The 22,834-nt window shown below is 35.0% G+C and overlaps 2 protein-coding genes and 1 long non-coding RNA gene across 4 annotated transcripts in view; 1 reads left to right on the top strand and 2 right to left on the bottom strand.

Annotated features, from left to right (window-relative positions):
- Nucleotides 1–22,834, top strand: part of LOC138694439 (glutathione hydrolase-like YwrD proenzyme) — a 60,797-nt gene that overhangs the window by 25,562 nt on the left and 12,401 nt on the right. The window contains exons 9-10 of one of the 2 annotated variants that reach the window (XM_069818156.1): nucleotides 1,238–1,320; nucleotides 2,334–2,619. In XM_069818156.1, the coding sequence (XP_069674257.1) occupies nucleotides 1,238–1,320; nucleotides 2,334–2,571 (321 nt within the window). In that variant the 3' untranslated portion in view covers nucleotides 2,572–2,619. Of the gene's footprint in view, nucleotides 1–1,237; nucleotides 1,321–2,333; nucleotides 5,056–22,834 lie in introns of those variants that run through there. The other variant, XM_069818149.1, reaches the window with a different exon arrangement.
- On the bottom strand, nucleotides 4,279–9,497 carry LOC138694449 (RING finger protein 37). Its single transcript, XM_069818169.1, has one exon. It carries the CDS (start codon nucleotides 9,421–9,423, stop codon nucleotides 8,020–8,022), a length of 1,404 nt encoding a protein of 467 aa, XP_069674270.1. The 5' UTR covers nucleotides 9,424–9,497; the 3' UTR covers nucleotides 4,279–8,019.
- On the bottom strand, nucleotides 4,279–9,695 carry LOC138694453 (uncharacterized). The gene is made up of 2 exons (XR_011330934.1): nucleotides 9,491–9,695; nucleotides 4,279–7,027 (listed from the first exon to the last, which is right to left on the bottom strand). It is a non-coding gene; the product is annotated as an uncharacterized lncRNA (long non-coding RNA).

The following is a 22,834-nucleotide window of genomic DNA, read 5'->3' as shown; positions in this document are numbered from 1 at the left end:
TTTTTTCTTGTCACTATACTGGGTGAACCATAAATAATGCAATTAATTTCAGGGGGTTATTCTTTGAGATTTTTTAAACAAAAAAAGTTTAATACAATTTTACTCGTTTGTGCTTCCTTTTCGAGACAAAAATTGTTTTATATGAAACATTTCATAGTATATTTTGTGAAAATCATTAATTTAATTCCCCATATGCTCAGTCAATTTAAGAGAGCAGTGTATTATGATAGTAAATCATTGAAAGTATTTTAGTTTTGTCCTTTAAAGGTGCAGAAATTTGATCCGAACAAATGTAACTTTTCGTTCTGCAATAGTAATATACGTTACAAGAGCGGTATGTTGACGTTTTCATGGTCGAGGAAAAGATTGAAAAAGTGAAACGTAGTTGAGCTTTTTTAATTTCCGAGAACATGAAAACAAACATACCTCTCGTGTATCGTACATTATTTTGTGCGAAGACGAATTTCTAATTAGTTGCAATGAAATCTCCATGTTGGTTTCTGTTTAATGACGCCAACTTCGGAACACCAAAATATCTTTCTTCAACATTGTTGCTGTAAAATGTTTTCTGTGTTTACTATTCTCCAGCAGGCCGTGATATACGTCTGTCTTTTTTTTTCCCCCAGTCTATAAATGCGAACTTAAAACAAACGGTAAGGTTATGTAATGATTTATTTTTCATTTTAATATTTTAACGATATTATTTATATAACATATTGCAGTAATAACATCGGCATCTGGAATCTCGTTGATTTTTTCACAGCTTCCTTAATGTTACTTGTATCAGGAATGCAATAAGTTTCGTGGAGTACTAGACTTTACTTAATTTTTGCAAATATTTAAAAACAATAATTAACATTGCAATTTAGGTGAAATTGCAGTGGTAAGTTTCCAATTTATAATTATTACTATGTTAAACGTCTCTAAAAATAATATGTTAAAAGCCTAAAGCAGTAAAATGAATGTCACGCTTAAGCGGTAAGAAGAGGGAAATTGTTATGTGTGTTACGTTGGGAATAGTGAATGTGGTATTTCACACTTACCGCGTATTGGTTCTGTGCGGAAAACAAGCAAATACGCACGATCTCGCACAAAAGAATTTTACAATGTTACATTTGTTCGAATCAAATTCCTGCACATGCAATTTCAGGTGTTGTTAAGCATGTTAGAGTAGATATATGTGAATTTCATGATGATGATGATGATAATCAGACGATCAATATTTGTACAATTTCAGGTGTTGCTAGGCATGATAGAGTTCGGATTGGATCCTCAACAAGCTCTAAATCTTCCTCGGTTTTTCATCGATGTGAACTTCAGGTTAGAGATTTTTATGTCAATAGTTAGTCTAGTATTTTCTGTCATTCATTTACTGTTATGTTAACTTGCAGAGATAGTTTGTTTTCCTTTGCTTGTACAGGACATATCAAAAGTTCGGTAACACTTTCAATATTTAATTACACGAAAACTACTAATGATAGCACTTTCAAACACACGTCAGTTTAAAGTCAAACTCTCAAAGTTCTGTTTACACCTTACAGAGATTCAATGTGTGAACCATGAGTGACTCGGCAGATGTCCAAATGATAATCAAACTCTTCCCATACCCTTTTCAACATATCCTCTGTGACCGTGGTGGCAGCTTCTCGAATTCTGGATTTTAGTTCCTCTAAATCACGTGGCAAAGGCGGTACAAACACACGGTCCTTTAACCCCCATAGAAAGAAGTCATATGCAGTCATATCGGGTGACCTTGGTGGCCATGTCATGAAACTTCTGTCCTTTACTCCAGCACGTCCTATCAAACGATCAGACATCTCCGTATTCAGGTAAGCACGAACTGTATTGTGGAAATGTGGCGGAGCCCTATCTTGCTGAAAGATGAAATCGTCATCGAGATCTTGTCTAAGTTGAGGTACGAACCACTGTTCCAACATGTTCAGAGATGAATGTCCAGTCACAGTAGCCTCAATGAAGAAGAAAGGTCCGTACAGTTATCGTTGTGACAACGCACAGAAAACATTCACCTTTGGTGAATCACGCTCATGTTCAATGATTCTGTGAGATTTCTGTGTACCCCAAACACGACAGTTGTGCTTGTTAATTTTCCCACTCGTATAGAATGTTGCTTCGTCGCTGAAAATTAGGCGGCTGAATAACTTTGAGAGTTTGGTTTTAAACTGACGTGTGTTTGAAAGTGCTATCATTAGTAGTTTTTTGTGTAATAAAATATTGAAAGTGTTACTGGACTTTTGATATGCCCTGTATTACAGCCTATTCTTGTTATTTAAATTCATAAATTGGAAGGCTAATATGTAGTGTTATTTATTTAGTCTGCCATGGAGCATAAAACTAGAAGAGGAAATTCCTGAAGATGTGAAAATAGCTTTAGAAGAGAAAGGTCACTTGATACAGTGGCCTGTTGGAGGTTATGAGCGAGGCATATTTGGACGTGGACATGTCATCACCCGGGGTGCATGGTTCGTTCAAACTGGGGATGTCTACACAGGCACTAATGTGTGGTGGGGAGCTGCAGATCCTCGATGTGACGGTTATCCTCTTGGTTATTAAGGCAAACATGCTAAATGCTACACTTGTGTTGCCATGCAGTCAAATCAAGTAAGAAACTTTGTTTATAATTTATTGTAGATCAATTAACACACAAGATAGTCCACGTAACTTTGCGACCTCGTGTAGTGAAACTTTGATCATAGTCTTAATTCATTAATTATTTAATTTTACAGCATTTATTAAGCTTTTCTGCTAAAGTCCTATAAAAATATAATGAACTTAATAATTTACATTAAACTAATTAAATCACTTTGAAGTTACAATCTAGAAGAGATGTTTATATAGGCCTAAGTGACTAAATTTTACATTCGGAATGAACTGTTGTTCTGACATGATTTTAAATGATTCAATCAGCATTGTTGGAATAACCATTATAGTTCTGCGAATGTTATCAGTAGACACTTTCCAACAATATGGCCTCCACGATCTCCAGATCTCAATCCGGCCGACTTTTGATTGTAGGGTCACCTTAAAGAAAGAGTTTTCGTGGCACACCTAATGAAATAGCAACTGAAAGATGCTATGTCGCAAGAAATTGAGAATACTGCCTGTAAAATGCTAAGCATAGTTCACAAAAAGAATGGTGTTTGTAGAATAAGAGAACAGCAGAAATATTGCCAAGGTGTTGCTAAAAACCATACTCCAATGTTTGTCCAACACAATGTTGTTTTTGTTTTTTTTTTTCTACTGTAAATATTATAATATTTATAATGTTTTAAAGTTTAAAATGACTTTTGAATGACCTTACACTTTTACGTATTTGATCTGGTAAAAAATGACAACTAATAGAATTTCGATGATAAGCAAATATAATGGTATTAAATAGCAAAAGATACCAATAGTAGAAATGACTATACTTGCTTATTTTCATTTCACAAAATAATGCAATACTATAACTATAGTCCCGTCGCTCTAATTTCCGGCAGCCAATCCCGTTGCAGGTCGGCTACATTTAAATGTGTGCGTCTTGTGATTCGCTTATGAAGACGTTATTCATTTCTTAAGGCTCGATAAATACTTAATATAATCACCCGCCATTTTGGCTCTTTCGTTGGCGTTCGCAGAAAGCACACGACGTTATTTGCTGCTCAATTATTTGCTGAATTACAGTGCGTTTGATTTATTATCATAGAAGCTATGACACGATAATATTTAACAATGTGGCAAATAGATCCCTCGTATGGTAGCTTGGCAACGAAAGAACAAAAATGGCGAACGATACTACCTACCTAGACTTTATAGAGCCTTCACTTCCTAAGACATAAGCAAAGAGGAGGAGTCATGCCGGGAATAACAGCATCGCGACTATACCACAGTGTAGCCCTACTTGATTGTTTGAAGGTAACGAAATGTCAAGCAGCTGCCTAGATAGGAGAAGTTCGTAAGGAAGGTGATCTTCAGTGACATCAACACTTGACTGTAAGCAAAATTCACTGTTCGACCGAGTGGTTATGTTGCATCTCGGTTTCCCCCACCAGTTTTTGTTGGCCCCTCTGTAAAGGCTAGTGACTAAGCTGTTAGATTTTTTCCTCAAAATATTTGCTGTACGGAATTAGAACTCTACGTGATATTATACAACTGTTTAAAATAATTTAAAGAAAAGGGTCACATTAATTGTCACGTGATTTCCCCCGTTTCGACGACCCTGCGACATAACCACTCGGTTGGACAGTAGGTCTGTCTACACCAGTTCTAAAACATTCAAGATTTTCTATTTTTACAGTCTTTTTATTAAGCAAATGTATAATTACAAACATGTTGTATACAGATAAGGACATACAGAACTCAACTTCAATATTTTTACAAAGTTTAGAGCTATTACCTGACAGGAATGTGTGCATCTTACAGTAATAGCACCAAGATATTCATATATTTAATGAAGTTCCTTTCCCCCCATCCCTTCTCTATTACCTTTCCCCATTGCAAAGTTTGAATATGCTTGGATATAAAATTGTGCTCATCCTGACAGATTGTGTTTGAAGACTGCTCTTAACAATCTCAGTAAGTTACTTCAATTTTTTCTGAGTTTAGGGTGACTATACATCCCATTTTATGTTGTCCTGGTTCTCATCCATTTGACCTAAGACCTCATTTTGTCCACTGTTTATTTGAAATTAATTTCTACTACAATTCACACTACTTCATTTCTACAAAGATAACATCAAATGATGAGAAACAGAAAACAATTCTCCAATACTTGTGTATACATACGAGTGCACAGGTGGCAGAAATGGTTTCATTTGAAGTTCTTTGTTTATTCTCCTGAGTCCTGAGAGTATAGTACACTACACTATACTATACTTCATACAGGATTAAGATATAAGATCTACGTGCAGAGATCCGAAGTATAGTGTAATATACCTGCATTTGTGATCTAAATTTAACTGCAGGATTTTTTCAGCATTTTTTCCCATGTCAGTGACTTTTTTTTTTGAAGTGTAGAATTATATTGAACTTTAAAAATAAAACAAAAAATGTCTTAGACTTGTTGTTGTTTTCTAATGCCAGGCGTTTGACAATAAAGTATTTGACCTCTTGCACTCCAATATTTTTCAAAGATATTATCATAGTCAGCCACTGAAGCACAGATTTTGAGGTGTTCCGAATCCATTTCTTGGTTTGAGTTGCACAATGGGCAGTTAGGGGACTGATATATTCCAATTCTATGCAGGTCTTTGGCCAAACAATCATGGCCTGTTGACAATCTAAATGCAGCTACAGACGATTTGCCTGGTAAATAGAGAATTAACTGTGGATTTTGATGCAGAGAGTTCCATTTTTTCCCTTGAGATTGTGTTATCAAATTTTGTTTGTTGAAGTCTAAGTATGTAGATTTAATAAATCTTTTCACAGACTTAGACTTTTCTTAGACTTAGGAGGTTATCAAATTGAATTTTTCACCAGACATTTTGAACGGTATTATAATGGGGAAGAAAATTTATTTTTTAATTTGCAAACATGCTACATAAGTATGTTAATACCAAGCTTTGATATTATTTCCTTTATTTAATTTGTAACTTTTGTAGCAAAAAGAGAAAAATTGTGTTTATTTAAATTAATATGTACATGATGGGAAAAGAGAATGAATGGACAAGTGCTGTAGCAATGTGTTGCTTGATATATATAGTGACTTGTGACACTTGTCCCGTTTCTAGATAAAACAGGAGAGATCATGTCCCACCTTTGAGTCAGAACATTATGGTCACCCTATTGAAGATGGGTTATTGAAAGACAATGACTATCTGGAAAAGAGAAAACATGAGCTACATTGCAGTGATTAGCAGCTGTTTCAGTCCCACATTTTCTATGCTTCCTATTATACAGGATGAACAGTAATTAATTTCAGGGGGTTATTCTTTGAGATGTTTGAAACAAAAATATTAAATACAATTTTGCTCGTTTTTGCTTCCTTTCCGAGATAAAAATTGTTTTATATGAATCATTGCATAGCGTGTTCTGGCAAAGCCATTGTCTTAATTCGCAATATGCTCAGTCAATTTGAGACAGCAGTGTCTTATGATAATAAGCAATGGAAAGAATTTTAGTTTTGTCCTTTAAATGTACAGACATTTGATTTGAACAAATGTAACTTTTCGTTGTTCAAAAAGAAATTTTAAAATGTTACATAATGGGAATTTAATCAATGGATTTCCCAAAACATGCTAAGGAATGTTTCATATAAAACAAGTTTTATCTCGAAAGTGCAGCAAAAATGAGCAAAATTGTATTAAACTTTTTTATTCGAAATATCTCAAAGAATAACCTCTAAAATTAATGACATTACTTACAGTTCATCTTGTATACTGTAACAGCAGAAAAGAAAAATTAAGTGAAGTCATTGGCATGATATCCTATTTAAATGTATGTATAGTAATTGTCTTCCAGACTCCATGTACAGAGTGAGCAAAGCTTCACTATACCGCATTGTGGCACTGTTGCAGCCAGCTGACGCACTCATTAAGGTAGGTGCTGTTACAACCATGGCAATTTCAAGTTTCTTCTGTTGTTGCACCTGATAGAAAATTTCTGGACAGTGGCATAGCAAAGCCTTGTTTATTCTGTATTACAAATCAAATTACTTTTAATTAATACAAATCACAGAAAAGCATGGTCCTATAAGTGAGTTTATACATTTTTATAGAAAACAGTTACTAATTCATATACTTCTATAATGAGAAAGAGTTGATACAATGTGAAGTAGATTGTGATATTGTCACAGGTCAATCAGCTTGAGAGGAAGGCAATGAAACAGAGAGCATAACTTAGCTGTTCACTTCAATTTTAATAAATTTACATGGATTTATATAGCAACCATCATACTTATCTGTATAAGAAGGCCATCTCTTTGTCAATCTGACCCAGCTTTAATTTACACTACATAACTTTAACAGTTATAGTGTAAAGAAGCTATTAGTAATTCTTTTCAGTCAAAATTCAATCTTCTATAGAATTTTACCTGTAATAAAATAGAATGTCAGTTTTTATTACTGTGACTCTGCAGAATTAATATATGTATCTATTATGTCCTTCCTTTCTGTAATTCTTAGTCACCATATTTCATTTGGCTGATGCAAAAATTAACATTTATGAATGTAGTTTTAAGAAAGTATAATCTGACAAGATATTTCTTATTTAAGTGGTTGACTTTTGTTGTCGAGTCTATTTATTATTTTCTGGAGAGTTAAAGTTAAATTATATCTACATAAATCCTCACTTTATACTTCATGTAAAAGATATATCTAAACAAAACCAGGCTTGTGTTGTGTAGCATAAGATCTGGGGTGCCAAGTTACCGTGGCACCTACAAATTTTTATGTGCCACCTGAGTTTTTTTCACAAAGAGTGAAACACTTTTTTAAAGGTGTCGATTTACCTATTTTATGTCACCATGATAATACATATTGTTAACAAAAGTAGTCCTAGGAAGAAGTTCGAATGTATAATGTGTTTTATTGCTTATAATATTGTTTAGGCCTAATGTATTTTATATATTTTTAGAAAATGTAGCTTTATCTTAGCTTGTTTTCTCATTATATGTGTGGGTAAAAAAAAAAAAAAAGGGAAAGGACCCTGAAAATTTTGGAGTTTTGTCTATCCCTGCATTACAGTATTAAACTCTTACGATTAATTTCATAATAACTTACAAAATGCAGTAGGCCTATAATATCAAACTTCAAAAATTAAATGCAATTGCAGTGTTTGTGTTGTCATGAAAAAGTTTCGACTCACATGCTAGGATAATCAAATAATGATTCACTGTTCGAATAAATAACTGAAAAGTGTAAATAGCAAAGGTTGTAAGAGCCTACAGAACAGAACTGGTAGTATGACTTTTGTAACTTATTGGACTTGACACATACAACCTGTTTTGACTACTTAAAAATTGAGAAATATGGCTCTTACAACCTTTGTTTACATTCTGGAATTTTATAACATACCATCACAGTCTTATATATGATATCTAACAGGATCACTAGACTGAAAAGAATTATCGCAGGTATCACATTTTAAGTCACTAGTTTCTTTCTTTAGTACAATACATTTCCTACATAAGAAATGTTCACATGGAAGCTTGAACAGCATATCGTTGCTTTTACATGTCACACATTGGGGTATAGCAGTCTCACTATTAGAATTACTAAATCTAGTGTATGTAGGAAGACGTGATAGAGTGGATTGAAGGGCAAGATCTAGGCTTAAATCTATTTCCTCCTCATGTGTTGAAAAACTCGGCTTTAGATCATGCTTACAGTTCGAAGCATTATCTTTATCGAGACGGGCTCTCTTATTTTGCGTTTGGTAAACGTGATATGATGGAGCCTGACAACCAGTCTCATCTTCTGAATTACAAGGAATAGGCCTATTGAGGTTAACGTCCAGTATATTATTGTCACTGTCACTGTTACATATTTCAGAATTATCATTCTTTTCTTTCCTTCCTATAGTTCTCGGTACAGTTAACAGTTCTTGTTCCTCAGAATGTTCAATAAGAAATTTATCAATTCGAGCTTTTAAAGCAGTCGCCAGAATTGGCCGATTATTTGCTGTAAACATTTTACCAGTAAACGGGTCACTAGGAGCTCGACCCCATTTTGCTTCTTGTTCTTCGTGTTTTTCAAGAGTACTTTGATCTACTATTTTACCACATGGCAGTATGAAGGGAAGAGCCATTATTGTATATGTTATGGAATCGAGAAATTCTTCTGGAATATCAAACTTCAGGTCTATAACACGAGTATCTTCTTTATTCTTCGCCTGTGCGTTAGTCTCAGGTTCTTGTAGTGTTCTTTCTTCCCACATTTTAACAATATTATTCCTAAGAACTTTGTCGCAGGATCTGCTAGGCTGTCCCCATACTTCAACTTTTGCCAAAGCAGGAACTGATGAATTAGTTTTAATAATTCTAATCTGTATGCTAACTGCATTGTTAAGTAATGCATATGTGTTTGCTGGAAATGCAGTTCTTGCAAAGTACTTAATGGACTTAGTTAACTTTGTATACTCATTATAATGTATTCTGCGAAAAAATACAATTCCAACGTCGTTGCTTTCAAGGTAACCGTGTGCTGTCTTCTGATAATCTTGTGGTTGCGATGCTGAACTGGCATACATTTCAAATCCTGTGGATTTTTGGTAACCAATTTGAGCCCATAAATTTATGAAAGCTATATTTATGCTGCAAGGAAAGTTTATGGTTATGGTAATAGGCGGTTTAATAGCATTATAAGCAAGAAAACCTTTGTTCCTTTCAACAACACTGCCAGAAATTAAATTTGTCACTTCATAACCATCATTACATACAGTGCTACAAGAAATTGTAGGTTTTAAAACTGAAGAGCAAAAATTCATCATTCTTCCTGCCACACAGAATAAGTACAGTAGATTCTTAAATTACGACACTTTCACATTAAATTATTACATTTGTTATTCATTTAAAGCCCTTGACTGACGAATTAACCAACATTTATTTCACACTAGCACAACTATCACATTTCGATGTTCAAAGCTGTCAGATGTATGATATTTATGTTTACTTGATACGTGGATTGTGTAATTGAGGTTATGTCAGATTTTATCGATAGTGTGAACTCGCTGGTGTGCACAGCGTTGCTTACGGTGCACAGTGAGTTTGCCGTTTACCATCGGTTCTCACAAACGAATCCGGAATGAAGTTTCTCGTAGTTACTAAACTTAGTCCTAGATGGCGAGAAAGAGCGCAGTCTAAACATGAACACGCATTTCGATATAGGTTGAAATTATGTGAGATTAAATTCATTGGTTTATTCTTCTCTGTCTTTTTCATTTCCTTTTATTTTCTTTCTTTCTTTCTTTTGTTAATTAAAATGGTAGCCATCGATACTGATTTATGCACATATAATCGATAGTAATTTTATTATGTTAGGTGAAGATTCTTCACTGAAGAATACAATACGTGCAGTTCTGCGTTGTATATCATTTTTCCATTCTCCTGTAACCTAATCCCTCTTAGCTTAGCCCTAAATATTTTTTAAGCATATTATTTTCGAACACCTTTAACCTCTGTTCCTCTCTTAAAGTGAGAGGCCAAGTTTCAAAATCATACAGAACTACCGGCAATATAACTGTTTCATAAATTTTAACTTTCAGTTTTTTGAAAGCAGGCTGGAAGACAAAAGCTTCTCAACCGAATAATAGTAGGCATTTGTAGGCATTTCCCATATTTATTCTGCGTTTAATTTCCTATCGAGTGTCATTTATGTTTGTTACTGTTGCTTCAAGATATTTTAATTTTTCCACCTCTTCAAAGCACAAATTTCCAATTTTTCATACAGTGATAATAAAATGTATTATAACAAATAAGTTAAAAGTAAATGAATATGTAGATTGGAGGAATTACATTTTCTCGTTACTTTAAATAAATTTTTCACGCAACAATGGACGAGTTCAAATTTAAAACAGATTAGTTAATTCGTCTAGAACATTGCTAAGTGCAAAATCCTACTAATCACTGTTCGTCAGAGCGAGTCGTTCATTCTCAGTAGAGTTGCGCTGACTTCCGGTATAATATGTAAGTGTCTATGGAGCTATATTATTGTTGTGTGAGTGAAGTTCATATTATTGACATTAAGGAGAATCTGTTATGATTTTAAAATCGATTCTGGGTTAATTTCATATTATTTTTTGTTGGATTATTCGTACGGTACTTAATTTTTATTAACTGGCATAAAAAGAACTGGCTGTAAACATAGTACTAAGACGTGCTAGCATGACAGAAGACGGTCTAGTTTATTCATAAGCTTATTAATGAGACTTGTACTTTAATTTTGTTTTCTGATAATGTTAAGTAATTTCTGCGTAATTTTGATTAGGTGCGACATAATTTTATTATAGTTAATATTACTTTATTGATTACTTACTATGGGTGTTTAATTTAAATTTGTTTCCAGTTGTCCTTATGCTCAATGACGTTATAGTCTATAAGCTTTCATGTAGACTACTGGGCAACCCATATCATTTGCAGTTTACACATACACTGCTCCGCCTGTTTAGTAGAATGCGTTTGAGTCTGAAGAAAGCAGCAAAGCAGTACCAATGTGGTCTGTTGTAATGAGAATCCAAACCCCGCATATCGGTGAGGAATCATGTCACAAACACGTTCACGTCCGAGTGTTTCTGACAAAGTAAATAGCCTATTATTCAACGCCTTGAAAAACGGCACAGATATTAAGTATATTGTTGAGAGATTGAGGAAATATTTATTTATTTATTTTATTATTTATTTGTTAATTAATTGTGTTTTGTAGATAGGCTATATAATTATGTTCTAGTAATTCGTATTAACGTATCAAATTCACTTTTTATAATGAATTAACAACTCTTAAATACCTATTCTCATATGATCGATTTTTTTACTGTCCATAATATTCCTTTACTTTCATATTCTACCTAAACATGATGCTTGCCGATTGCAGGGGACCTACTCCGCTTGTTATATCTAAGTAGGTAAACATTGACTTTCTACTAAATCGACTGAGTGTACTGGAGGTAATTTAACATCTTTACTGCATTTTGGGGTTATATATAAATAGTTTCATTTGATGCAATGTGTAGTTCTATGAAAATGGTTTTTACTACAATATTTTGAACGTTGGACAACTGTCCGTTTAGATTCGTGTAGTTCGATGTTTACTACAGCATCTTTTCATTATTAGGGTCATGTTGAAGATAGAAAATATTGGGCATTGAGCTTCAGTTACTGGATGAAACACACGAATCATTTGTACAGGCTTGAAATCTCTTTCTTTTATATGATCATATTATTGACATCATATGAGGGGTGCAAAAGTCTGACTAATACGGTAAATTCCTGTGGAACTTGAATAAGGGTAAGCAGCCATCATCGCACACAAGAAATGTCATGAAATTATTAATACCAGTCTCTGAACTCTGGACCAGCGAATAGGGATTATAAAGAATGGACACTTCGCGTCTGTACCTTTGATGTAGCACGACTGATTTCAATGACCTTCAAGCCAGCTAGAGCGTGAGATTCTGCTTTCTCCCTAGAGTTGGCGCTGACATCACACCAGCTAGCAGTCGACACAATGGAAATATAACAAATATAATTAATACATCTAGGTACATTATGTACTCAAATAAAATAAATTGGATCCATAAAATAATAAATCCGTCATTAACTGTAATGTCTAGACTCTAGAGTTCCTTTATAATGGGAGCTGAGAAGTTGACCCCAACAATAATTAAAATATGTAATGATTTGATAGCACTGAAAATGGAAAAACAAAACTCTTATGAGAAGTAAAACCATATACCTATATTATATTATATACAAATATTAACGAATTTGATACATAATTTTATAATGTATTATATTATTTTATAATATAATTTATTATATCTGAAATATAAAAAATTATTATTACAACTGAGAAATAAGGAAAAGCTTTAACTTGAATTTATTTGAAGCAAAGCGTTAATGGATAATGCAATAAGGTAGGCGATGTTTGAATCCTGTGTCTCAACTCTATTCTCAATTATTATCTTAGCCTATGCTCGATTACACTAACCTCTAGCGCTTGAAAGTAGAACTAAACGCTGGCGCACAGAGAAACAAAACACAGGAAAATTCGCTCAGTGTCCATTCTTTATAATCCCTATTCGCTGTCTGAACTATCTGTCACATCTCAAGACTACCGATATGAAATTCTTGTACAGTAGGCTGCAAGAGAAATGCCGATACGAAATTATATCTTTTTCCGAAGACTGTAGCAAACATGGCGAGATGGAAAGCTATTTTCCTGAGATTCGTTTTTTTAAAAACATGTAAATACGACTTTTATGACATATTCACGTTATTATTTCATATGAATTGAAAGCTTTTGATAAAGTCCGAAGAGACCTTTTATTCGACATATTACAAGATAAAAATATTCCAAATTTGCTATTACAAAATATAATAGAAATCTACACAGACAGCAAAATAAGTGTTAAAATAAATAACTGTATATCCGAAAGAAAATTAGTTAATAATGGAGTTCGACAAGGTTGTCCACTATCACCAACTTTATTTAATATTTATATAACTGAAATTATTTTAAAATGGAACCAAATCTACACATCAGGAATCAAAATAACCAGTGCTCTAACATTAAATACCTTACTCTATGCCGATGATGAAGTCATAATTTCCAATTCAGAGGATAATTTACAAAGAGGATTATATACATTAAATAAAATATTAAAAGATTTTGGGGTGGAAATTTGAGCACAAAAATCAAAAGTAATCGCGTTTTTAGGACAAGACCCAGTCAGAACAATAACCAATGCCTCAAAAAAGTACAAAATTTCAATTATCTAGATTGTGAAATATCTTATCAAAATAAAAAAAGATGTGAGCAAGAAAATTACCAAATTTACACAAATTCTAGGAATAATAAACGATACATTAAAAGCTAAATTAGTACAAAAATCTACAAGAATAAAAATATATAATACACTAGCATTACCCTCCCTTGTATACGGAAGCGAGATTTGGATATTAAAGAAAAAAGACATGAACAGAATCAAAGCAACGGAAATGAAATTTTTCAGGAGGACAGCAGGATATAGTCTTTTAGACCGAAAAAGGAATGAAGAAATTTTAGAACAATTAGAAGTAGAGTCAGTAGAAGAAAAAATCAGCAGATACAAATTCAATTGGCTAGATCATGTAACAAGAATGGAAAATTCAAGAATCCCAAAAATTATGATGCAGTATAAACCTAAAGGACATCGTCGACCAGGAAGACCTTTTAGAAGACTGCTAGATGGGCCGAAACAGGTCTACAGAGGCCTAATTCGTGAAGGATGATGATGATTTTAAATTATTCATATAGACTCTTTCATTTACAACATTAATTACACGAAAATAGTAAAACTGCAGCTCATATCACAGTCTAGTATATAGTCACGAAGCTTGAGTTGTGAGGGTGCTAGAAACAATAGACTGTGCAGGTACTATTTCGCATTGCCTGTAATGAGGCGATATTAGCGATCCTAGTGGTTAGCAACTGTCTATGGATGCATATTTACTACATATTGAGCTTCGTGACTGTATATACTAGACTGTGCTCATATGGTATTCCACAGCTTTATTATTGTTACAATCGATATACGGTCAGTTACGTTTCATATTGTATTAAGAAAAATATGTATCAATTCTATTATAAAAATTTATAGTTTATTGAAGACATACATGAACAAGCTGAATGATGTAATGATAACAGAGCAATAATAGAGTTTATATGCAATCCTTCTGTGTATCTCTATTTCTATTGTTTCCTAAGCTAAGTCCTCTTAACACGATAATATTTCAAATCGATTGTGACTTCGACTCGGCATTTTTTGCAGCCCAGTATACTTGACACTTAAGGCTGGTTCACAATAAACCGGAAACGAGAATCGGAACGAAAACGGTAAAATTGTTAAAATGTGTACATTTAAATGTGAGCATTCACAATTAACGAAAAGCTTGCCGGACCCCGGGATCGGGAACGGAGAGTTGGCCAAGTTTCAACTTTGGCGTTCACGTTTCCGATCACAGCCCATTAGATTCATTCTATTGCCATCTAAAAACTATTTTGTTGTCGTATATTTTGTAGCAAGAAGACCGTGACATAACCTATGCATTATTTTGTTCTGTGCTGTGCATCATGGAGCAAGTTTTATTTGATGAGTTTCTAATATTGAAATCCTCACATTAACGATAAGCGGCGCGCCTCGTATAAAGATGAGAAAATGAAGGAGAATACGTGGCTTTCAATAGCTGCATCTTTGAAGACCGATCGTAAGTGAATCATATGTTATTACTGTATTGGTTGTATTACACACTACATATTCATGCTTCAATTCAATAACTACTGTTTTGTTCATTTTTGTTCTATTACAAATGTTTCGTCTCTAATTATTTTACGTTATGGTAGACTTAAAATAGGTTGTGATAATAAAGACGCATGGGCATATTTATAGTACCGTAATGTAATGAAATGTTTCAGTTGAAATCTCGAAGTTGGTTAACCTGTGTTTATGTTGCCTGCCTTGTACTCACGAGAGAACGCCATTGGTCAATTATACACAAATAACATCAGAATGCGTAATATCGACTTTACATATCGTTATTGACATACCGGTACTTATCGATATGCATAGTCGTCTACGTTCTCGGTTTATTGTGAATCAAAAATTTTTACATTCAGTCCTCTGCTTCTCGTTTTCATTCTGGTTCTCGTTCCCGGTTTATTGTGAACCAGCCTTTACTCCATATCCTTCCGTTTCTTTCCTCGGAAGTTTACTAAAACATGACTAACGAAATGGAAATCTATCATAAGCAATTTATTTTGTTTTTTCCTCGCTATAATTTACGAGAAAATCTCTCGTGACATTTTGTTTTATTTCATTATTCATTGTCGCTTTGGCTTCTTCCGAAATATGACAAATAAATATTATTAATGAAGCCATTATATCTGAACCGTGTGTTAATATTTTAAGTACTCCATTTGGCATATTGTACCATGAGAACTTCTGTGTAAATATCGTGACAAACGCTAATGCGTAATTTTCGAATATTTGTGAATTTAAACGGCAAAAACGAGGTCAAATATTACTCGTATTTCATGATTTCTTTCGATGGATTAGAATTATTACATATTATATTGTGAACTGTTGTGCAGCGGAACCGAGGAGTAGGATGTTCACATCTCGTTTTCAATCATCGGGAAACTACTGCTCTTTTTGGTCTCGTCCAAAACTACAATCACAATCCATTCTGACAATAATTATTTTAGTTTCTGATGCGTTCGCAGAACTTTTTTTTTAATATTCATAGCACGCATAACTGCACGGATTAACAAAATTCTAAAACTACAGCAATTTTCCAGGTTTTGTAATATGAATGAATGAATTATTTATTACATTACGAATTGGTAGTTACCCGTGGTAATGCAGGTGCAGTACAAAAGAGAACAAACACAATTTTCACAAATAAATATAAAACACAACACAAAGAATACAACAAAATACAAATACAAAACAAAATAACATGCAATTACAGAACAAATCAACATCTTGCCCTACTTTGACATGTCACAATACTGGTCATTCTCACAGCTGCTGGTTGACCTTCATTTTCGAGCAAGACGGCGTCTGACTCCATTTTTATAGGAAAACCCATACATTTCTTAATAAGTTCTTCCTCATCGCTGGATCGGACGCGTCGGTATCCATGATATTTTGCCCTACACCGCTGGCCATCTCGATCTCCGGACTTAATACTTTGTGATTTCTTTCTGTCGGGCTAAGTGAAAGACATCGCCTACGTGTATTTTTTTCAATAGTCATTATAGGCCTATATTGTAAGATTGTCATGTTTCGCACTAAGAGAAACCATTTTCGACGAAAAATACAGTGTATGCTTCCCACTGTTGATTATTAGATTATAACTGTAGATAATTGCATGAATTTGCGAATTTGTTATAAAACAACTATATTTAACTCAGTATAAATTTGTCTAGTGTATTATTAGTGCATGTAGTTGCTAATAGAATGAGACACGCACTCTCATACGTCACGTTCTGGTGAAAACACGACATTGTGCTTTTGTTAGGCTGGCTTACAAATTGTAAACATTTGAATCCCCTTAGAGTTTACAGATGCCGAAGAAACTCTGATAACCACAGTTCGTAAGCGCAGTACCATCGTCCCTGCTGATGGTAAAGAATCTTGAATTAGCTAATTTAAATGTTAAACCTTTCATGAAAGTGTAATTTCGAAACCACGTCGTGTTGGATTTACTTGGTTTTCCACGAGGGAGAAGCACGATATTACTGTAATTTAAAGGTACTTATAAGATTTCGACGCAGAACTACTTTTTTCCCCTCATTAAGTAACTTGTCTTCCTCTTGTCCTTCTTTGTGACTTTGATTTCCCCCTTCTTCCCCTTACACTCCCCCTTTTCTCCTTGTTTTTCACTGATTATTATTATTGCATTTTCATTTTTTCCTTGTAGTCTCCTGGTTCTCATTATCCTCCCCTTATTATCTTTATATTTACCTTGTTCTGTTTGTATTCCCCGTATTCTCCTTGTATTCCTCTTATTCTCGATGTCTTACCTGTGTTATCCTTGTCTTCTTCTTGTCTTCCTATTATTCTCCTTACTTTCCCCTTATGCTTCTTATATTTCCCATGTTCTGTTTGTGTTCCCATGTTCTCCTTGTATTTTCCGTGGAGCTGCCCCATTTCACTGATGATTTCCAAGTATTATAGAAGGATTAAGATGAAACAATTGTTTCATCTTAATGACTATTCAAAAGATTGCTCCCCTAATATTGATTTCATATTCACTAACCATACATATATTCATGTGAACTTCTCTTTGTATTTCCAGTGTTATGCTTGTATTCTCCTTGTTCTTCATGTATTATCCTTGTACTACTTGTCTTCCCCTTGCTTTCCTTATCTTCTTCTTGTTCTCCTTATTTTCCCCTTATTCTCCTTATCTTCCCCTTGTTCTCCTAGTCTTTCCCTTGTTTTCCTTGTCTCCTCCTTGTTCTTCTTATCTTCCCCTTGTACTGTTTTTCTTCCCCTTGTTTTCCTTGTCTTCTCCTTGTTCTCCTTATCATCCCCTTGTTCCCCTTTTTTTCCTTGTCTTCCTCTTGTTTTCTTTGTCTTCTCCTAGTTCTCCTTATCTTCCCCTTGTTCCCCTTGTTTTCCTTCTCTTCCTCTTGTTTTCCTTCTCTTCCTCTTGTTTTCCTTATCTTCCCCTTGTTCCCCTTGTTTTCCTTGTCTTCTTCTTGTTTTCCTTGTCGTCTCCTTGTTCTCCTTATCTTCCCCTTGTTCCCCTTGTTTTCCTTGTCTTCCTCTTGTTTTTCTTGTATTCTCCTTATTCTCCTTATCTTCCCCTTGTTCCCCTTGTTTTCCCTGTCTTCCTCTTGTTTTCCTTGTCTTCCTCTTGTTCTCCTTATCTTCCCCTTGTTCCCCTTGTTTTCCTTGTCTTTCCCTTGTTTTCCTTGTCTTCTCCTTGTTCTCCTTATCTTCCCCGTGTTCCCCTTGTTTTCCTTGTCTTCCTCTTGTTTTTCGTGTCTTCTCCTTATCTTCCCTTTGTTCCCCTCGTTTTCCCTGTCTTCCTCTTGTTTTCCTTGTCTTCCTCTTTTTTTCCTTATCTTCCCCTTGTTCCACTTGTTTTTCCTTGTCTTCTTCTTCTTTTCCTTGTCTTCTCCTTGTTCTCCTTATCTTCCCCTTGTTCCCCTTGTTTTCCTTGTCTTCCTCTTGTATTCCTTGTCTTCCTCTTGTTTTCCTTATCTTCCCCTTGTTCCCCTTGTTTTCCTTGTCTTCTTCTTGTTTTCCTTGTCTTCCTCTTGTTCTCCTTATCTTCCCCTTGTTCCCCTTGTTTTCCTTGTATTCTTCTTCTTTTCCTTGTCTTCTCCTTGTTCTCCTTATCTTCCCCTTGTTCTCCTTGTTTTCCTTGTCTTCTCCTTGTTCTCCTTATCTTCCCCTTGTTCCCCTTGTTTTCCTTGTCTTCCTCTTGTTTTTCTTGTCTTCTCCTTGTTCTCCTTATCTTCCCCTTGTTCCCCTTGTTTTCATTGTCTTCTTCTTGTTTTCCTTGTCTTCTCCTTATTCTCCTTATCTTCCCCTTGTTTCCCTTGTCTTCTTCTTGTTTTCCTTGTCTTTTCCTTGTTCTCCTTATCTTCCCCTTGTTCCCCTTGTTTTCCTTGTCTTCCTCTTGTTTTCCTTGTCTTCTCCTTGTTCTCCTTATCTTCCCCTTGTGCCCCTTGTTTTCCTTGTCTTCCTCTTGTTTTTCTTGTCTTCTCCTTGTTCTCCTTATCTTCCCCTTGTTCCCCTTGTTTCCCTTGTCTCCCGCTTGTTTTCCTTATCTTCCCCTTGTTCCCCTGGTTTTCCTTGTCTTCCTCTTGTTTTTCTTGTCTTCTCCTTGTTTTCCTTGTCTTCTCCTTGTTCTCCTTATCTTCCCCTTGTTCCCCTTGTTTTCCTTGTCTTCTTCTTGTTTTCCTTGTCTTCTCCTTGTTCTCCTTATCTTCCCCTTGTTCCCCTTGTTTTCCTTGTCTTCTGCTTGTTTTCCTTGTCTTCTCCCTGTTCTCCTTATCTTCCCCTTGTGCCCCTTGTTTTCCTTGCCTTCCTCTTGTTTTTCTTGTCTTCTCCTTGTTCTCCTTATCTTCCCCTTGTTCCCCTTGTTTCCCTTGTCTCCCGCTTGTTTTCCTTATCTTCCCCTTGTTCCCCTTGTTTTCCTTGTCTTACTCTTGTTTTTCTTGTCTTCTCCTTGTTCTCCTTATCTTCCCATTGTTCCCCTTGTTTTCCTTGTCTTCCTCTTGTTTTCTTGTCTTCTCCTTGTTTTCCTTGTCTTCTCCTTGTTCTCCTTATCTTCCCCTTGTTCCCCTTGTTTTCCTTGTCTTCCTCTTGTTTTTCTTGTCTTCTCCTTGTTTTCCTTGTCTTCTCCTTGTTTTCCTTGTCTTCTCCTTGTTCTCCTTATCTTCCCCTTGTTCCCCTTGTTTTCCTTGTCTTCCTCTTGTTTTTCTTGTCTTCTCCTTGTTTTTCTTGTCTTCTCCTTGTTTTCCTTGTCTTCCCCTTGTTCACCTTATCTTCCCCTTGTTCACCTCGCCTTCCCCTTGTTCTCCTTGTCTTTCTCTTGTTTTCGTTGTCTTGTCGTTGTTCTCCTTATCTTCTCCTTATTCGCCTTGTCTTCCACTTGTTTTCCTTGTCTTCTCCTTGTTCTCCTTATCTTCCCCTTGTTCTCCTTGTCTTTCTCTTGTTTTCCTTGTCTTCTCGTTGTTCTCCTTATCTTCTCCTTATTCGCCTTGTCTTCCTCTTGTTTTCCTTGTCTTCTCCTTGTTCTCCTTATCTTCCCCTTGTTCCCCTTGTTTTCCTTGTCTTCCTCTTGTTTTTCTTATCTTCTCCTTGTTCTCCTTATCGTCCCCTTGTTCTCCTGGTCTTCCCCTTGTTTTCCTTGTCTTCTCCTTGTTCTTCTTATCGTCCCCTTGTTCTCCTGGTCTTCCCCTTGTTTTCCTTGTCTTCTCCTTGTTCTCCTTATCTTCCCGTTGTTCTCCTTGTCTTCCCCTTGTTTTCCTTGTCTTCTCCTTGTTCTCCTTATCTTCCCCTTGTTCCCATTGTTCTCCTTGTCTTCCTCTTGTTTTTCTTATCTTCTCCTTGTTCTCCTTATCGTCCCCTTGTTCTCCTGGTCTTCCCCTTGTTTTCCTTGTCTTCTCCTTGTTCTTCTTATCGTCCCCTTGTTCTGGTCTTCCCCTTGTTTCCCTTTTCGTCTCCTTGTTCTCCTTATCTTCCCGTTGTTCTCCTTGTCTTCCCCTTGTTTTCCTTGTCTTCTCCTTGTTCTCCTTATCTTCCCATTGTTCTCCTTGTCTTTTCCTTGTTTTCCGTATCTTCTCCTTGTTCTCCTTATCTTCCCTTGTTCACCTTGTCTTTCCCTTGTTCTTCTTGTATTCTACTCGTTCTCCTTGTAGCTATTCTCCTCGTTCGTATAAATTACGAAATACTACATTTTAAATTAGGAATAAAATTCTATCATTTTGAATATGAATGACTTTAATCTTATTAGTAGACTACAATATTGAACGCAGTTGGTATTACTATATGGACTATTTTAGTAGGGTTCATACTGCCCCGAATAGATGTACCTATCATGTTAGTGCAGCAGGACACGTGAGGAAACCTATCACATAGATAAGTTTGAATTTATGGGCTGCGATGTAAGCTGCTATCAATTGAAACCCTCATGAGTCTTCCGTCAGGCTGTAGACAGTTGACACATGCTGTGCACATTGTGCGAACTACTAGTCCCAAACATCAGGAGCCCAACACTTCAGCAAAGCGAGAATGAAGCACGCTGCATTGCTGTTAGTGTAATACACTCTGCTTCGTAGTTTTACGTTCGCACAAATTTGCAGTGACATACTTAAAAAAAAGAACATATTATTATGGAATATAATATTTATTGCTCAGGCGTGTACAATAGTCATACAGGGCCGTATTCATAGACATTTTTAGCGCGGGTTTTCGGTGGATGATCAGCGTTTTTCGTATTCATAAACCAGTGTTAGCGATAGGATATGATTTGAATTCTGTACTAGTAACCAGTGGATAGCCGGGGCTAGCTTAGTACGCTCGTAGCGCGTGCTGCGAAATGTCTACGAATAGCACCCTTAGAGTTCATGAAAATTTCAGTTCTGTATACAAGAAAAAATGTTTATTCTGCTCAAAATTTACATCACTGTGTATAAAATGCATCAAATTTACAAGATGGCTTGCATTTACAAGATTCCTTAAGATTTAGGAGTAGTTAACGGCAGCCTAAACTGAGGTGTCGCAAAAATGTTAAAAACTAATAAGAAATCAAAATTGTTACGTCATTTCCAACTCGTACTGTAAATAGGCTATTTCAGACCTGTTCAAGAATTGTTGCCAAGGCAATTAAGAAATTAATTGTAAATTTTACTTTCACTGCCAAATACAGGGACATCATTTTATTTTTACTAACTTTTCTAATATTAATCTGGCTAGGCCTATACCTTTGGATTAACGATTGAGAACCGTAAACACCGTTTGCTACCTCTTCCCACGACTGGAGTTCGATGATACTGGAGTAAAATACAAACAAATCGCTTTACTAGGTGCAGGAGGGAAGAAAAGTAGTTCATCCATTTACTTAAAGTAGGAAATATCGCGATTTTGAGTTTAATAATTTTCATTAGGTTTTCTTTAATCAAAATACAGTATTGTATTAACAACAAGTGTTTTTACTCATGAACTGAGCTATCCATTCGGACGTATTCATTATGCAGTTATATTATACTGCCTAGAGCACATTAGCGTACAATATAGAGAATGTATGTATGTATGTATGTATGTATGTATGTATGTATGTATGTATGTATGTATGTATGTATGTATGTATGTATGTATGTATGTATTTATTCACACTGCAATGGGTATATACCCGGTGGCAGTGGTAACTAATTACACTCAATAATGACAATAATAAATTTATTAATTAAAATACAATTAATAATAATAATACTAATAATTAATACTAATAATAATAATAATAATAATAATAACAACAACAACAGGGCATATACTAAATTAAATGAAACGATCACTTAAAATAACATTTGAAATATTCTAATTTGTATCTTAAAACTAAGATCGAACTAAAACCCACGAGTATATCTTCATATCTGCACAAGTACTTTTCAACATTACACTCATTTCGCTGTCAACTCACTCACTGCACTGGAACTACGACACATTTCACTGATTCTATCCTGATTTCACTAACATTTCAAAAACATTTCACTGTTCAAATTCTTTGCACTGCCACTATAAACTATAAAGCTTCACTGACAGGAACACGTTTCACTTACACAGCACACTTCACTGACACGACATACTTCTTCACTGATACAACACTCTTCACTGACACAACATAATTCTTCACTGATACAACACTTCAATAACAACATATCATTTACACCATTTAACTGCTGTGTATAATTACCGTCTATTAGTAAGGTCCTTAAGCCTAATGAAGTTACATTGAAAAATAATCATAATATGGATATTTAAAAACAATTTTGAAAATGGTGGCCGTGCATTTCGATACAGGCTTCTGTTCTTTTTTGCATATTATCGCACTATAGACCATTGTACCTAATTCCAATTAGCATTTTCGTCCTTCGTACTAGTAACTCATGTTGAAATAATT

Source organism: Periplaneta americana, chromosome 1, assembly GCF_040183065.1.
Source record: "Periplaneta americana isolate PAMFEO1 chromosome 1, P.americana_PAMFEO1_priV1, whole genome shotgun sequence".
NCBI classification, from domain to species: Eukaryota; Metazoa; Arthropoda; class Insecta; order Blattodea; family Blattidae; genus Periplaneta; species Periplaneta americana.
This window is presented reverse-complemented; position numbering and strand designations above follow the sequence as displayed.

Bases quoted from the DNA above. Each gene is read 5' to 3' on its own strand.
- LOC138694449 (XM_069818169.1), bottom strand. From the start codon at position 9,423: ATGATGAATTTTTGCTCTTCAGTTTTAAAACCTACAATTTCTTGTAGC.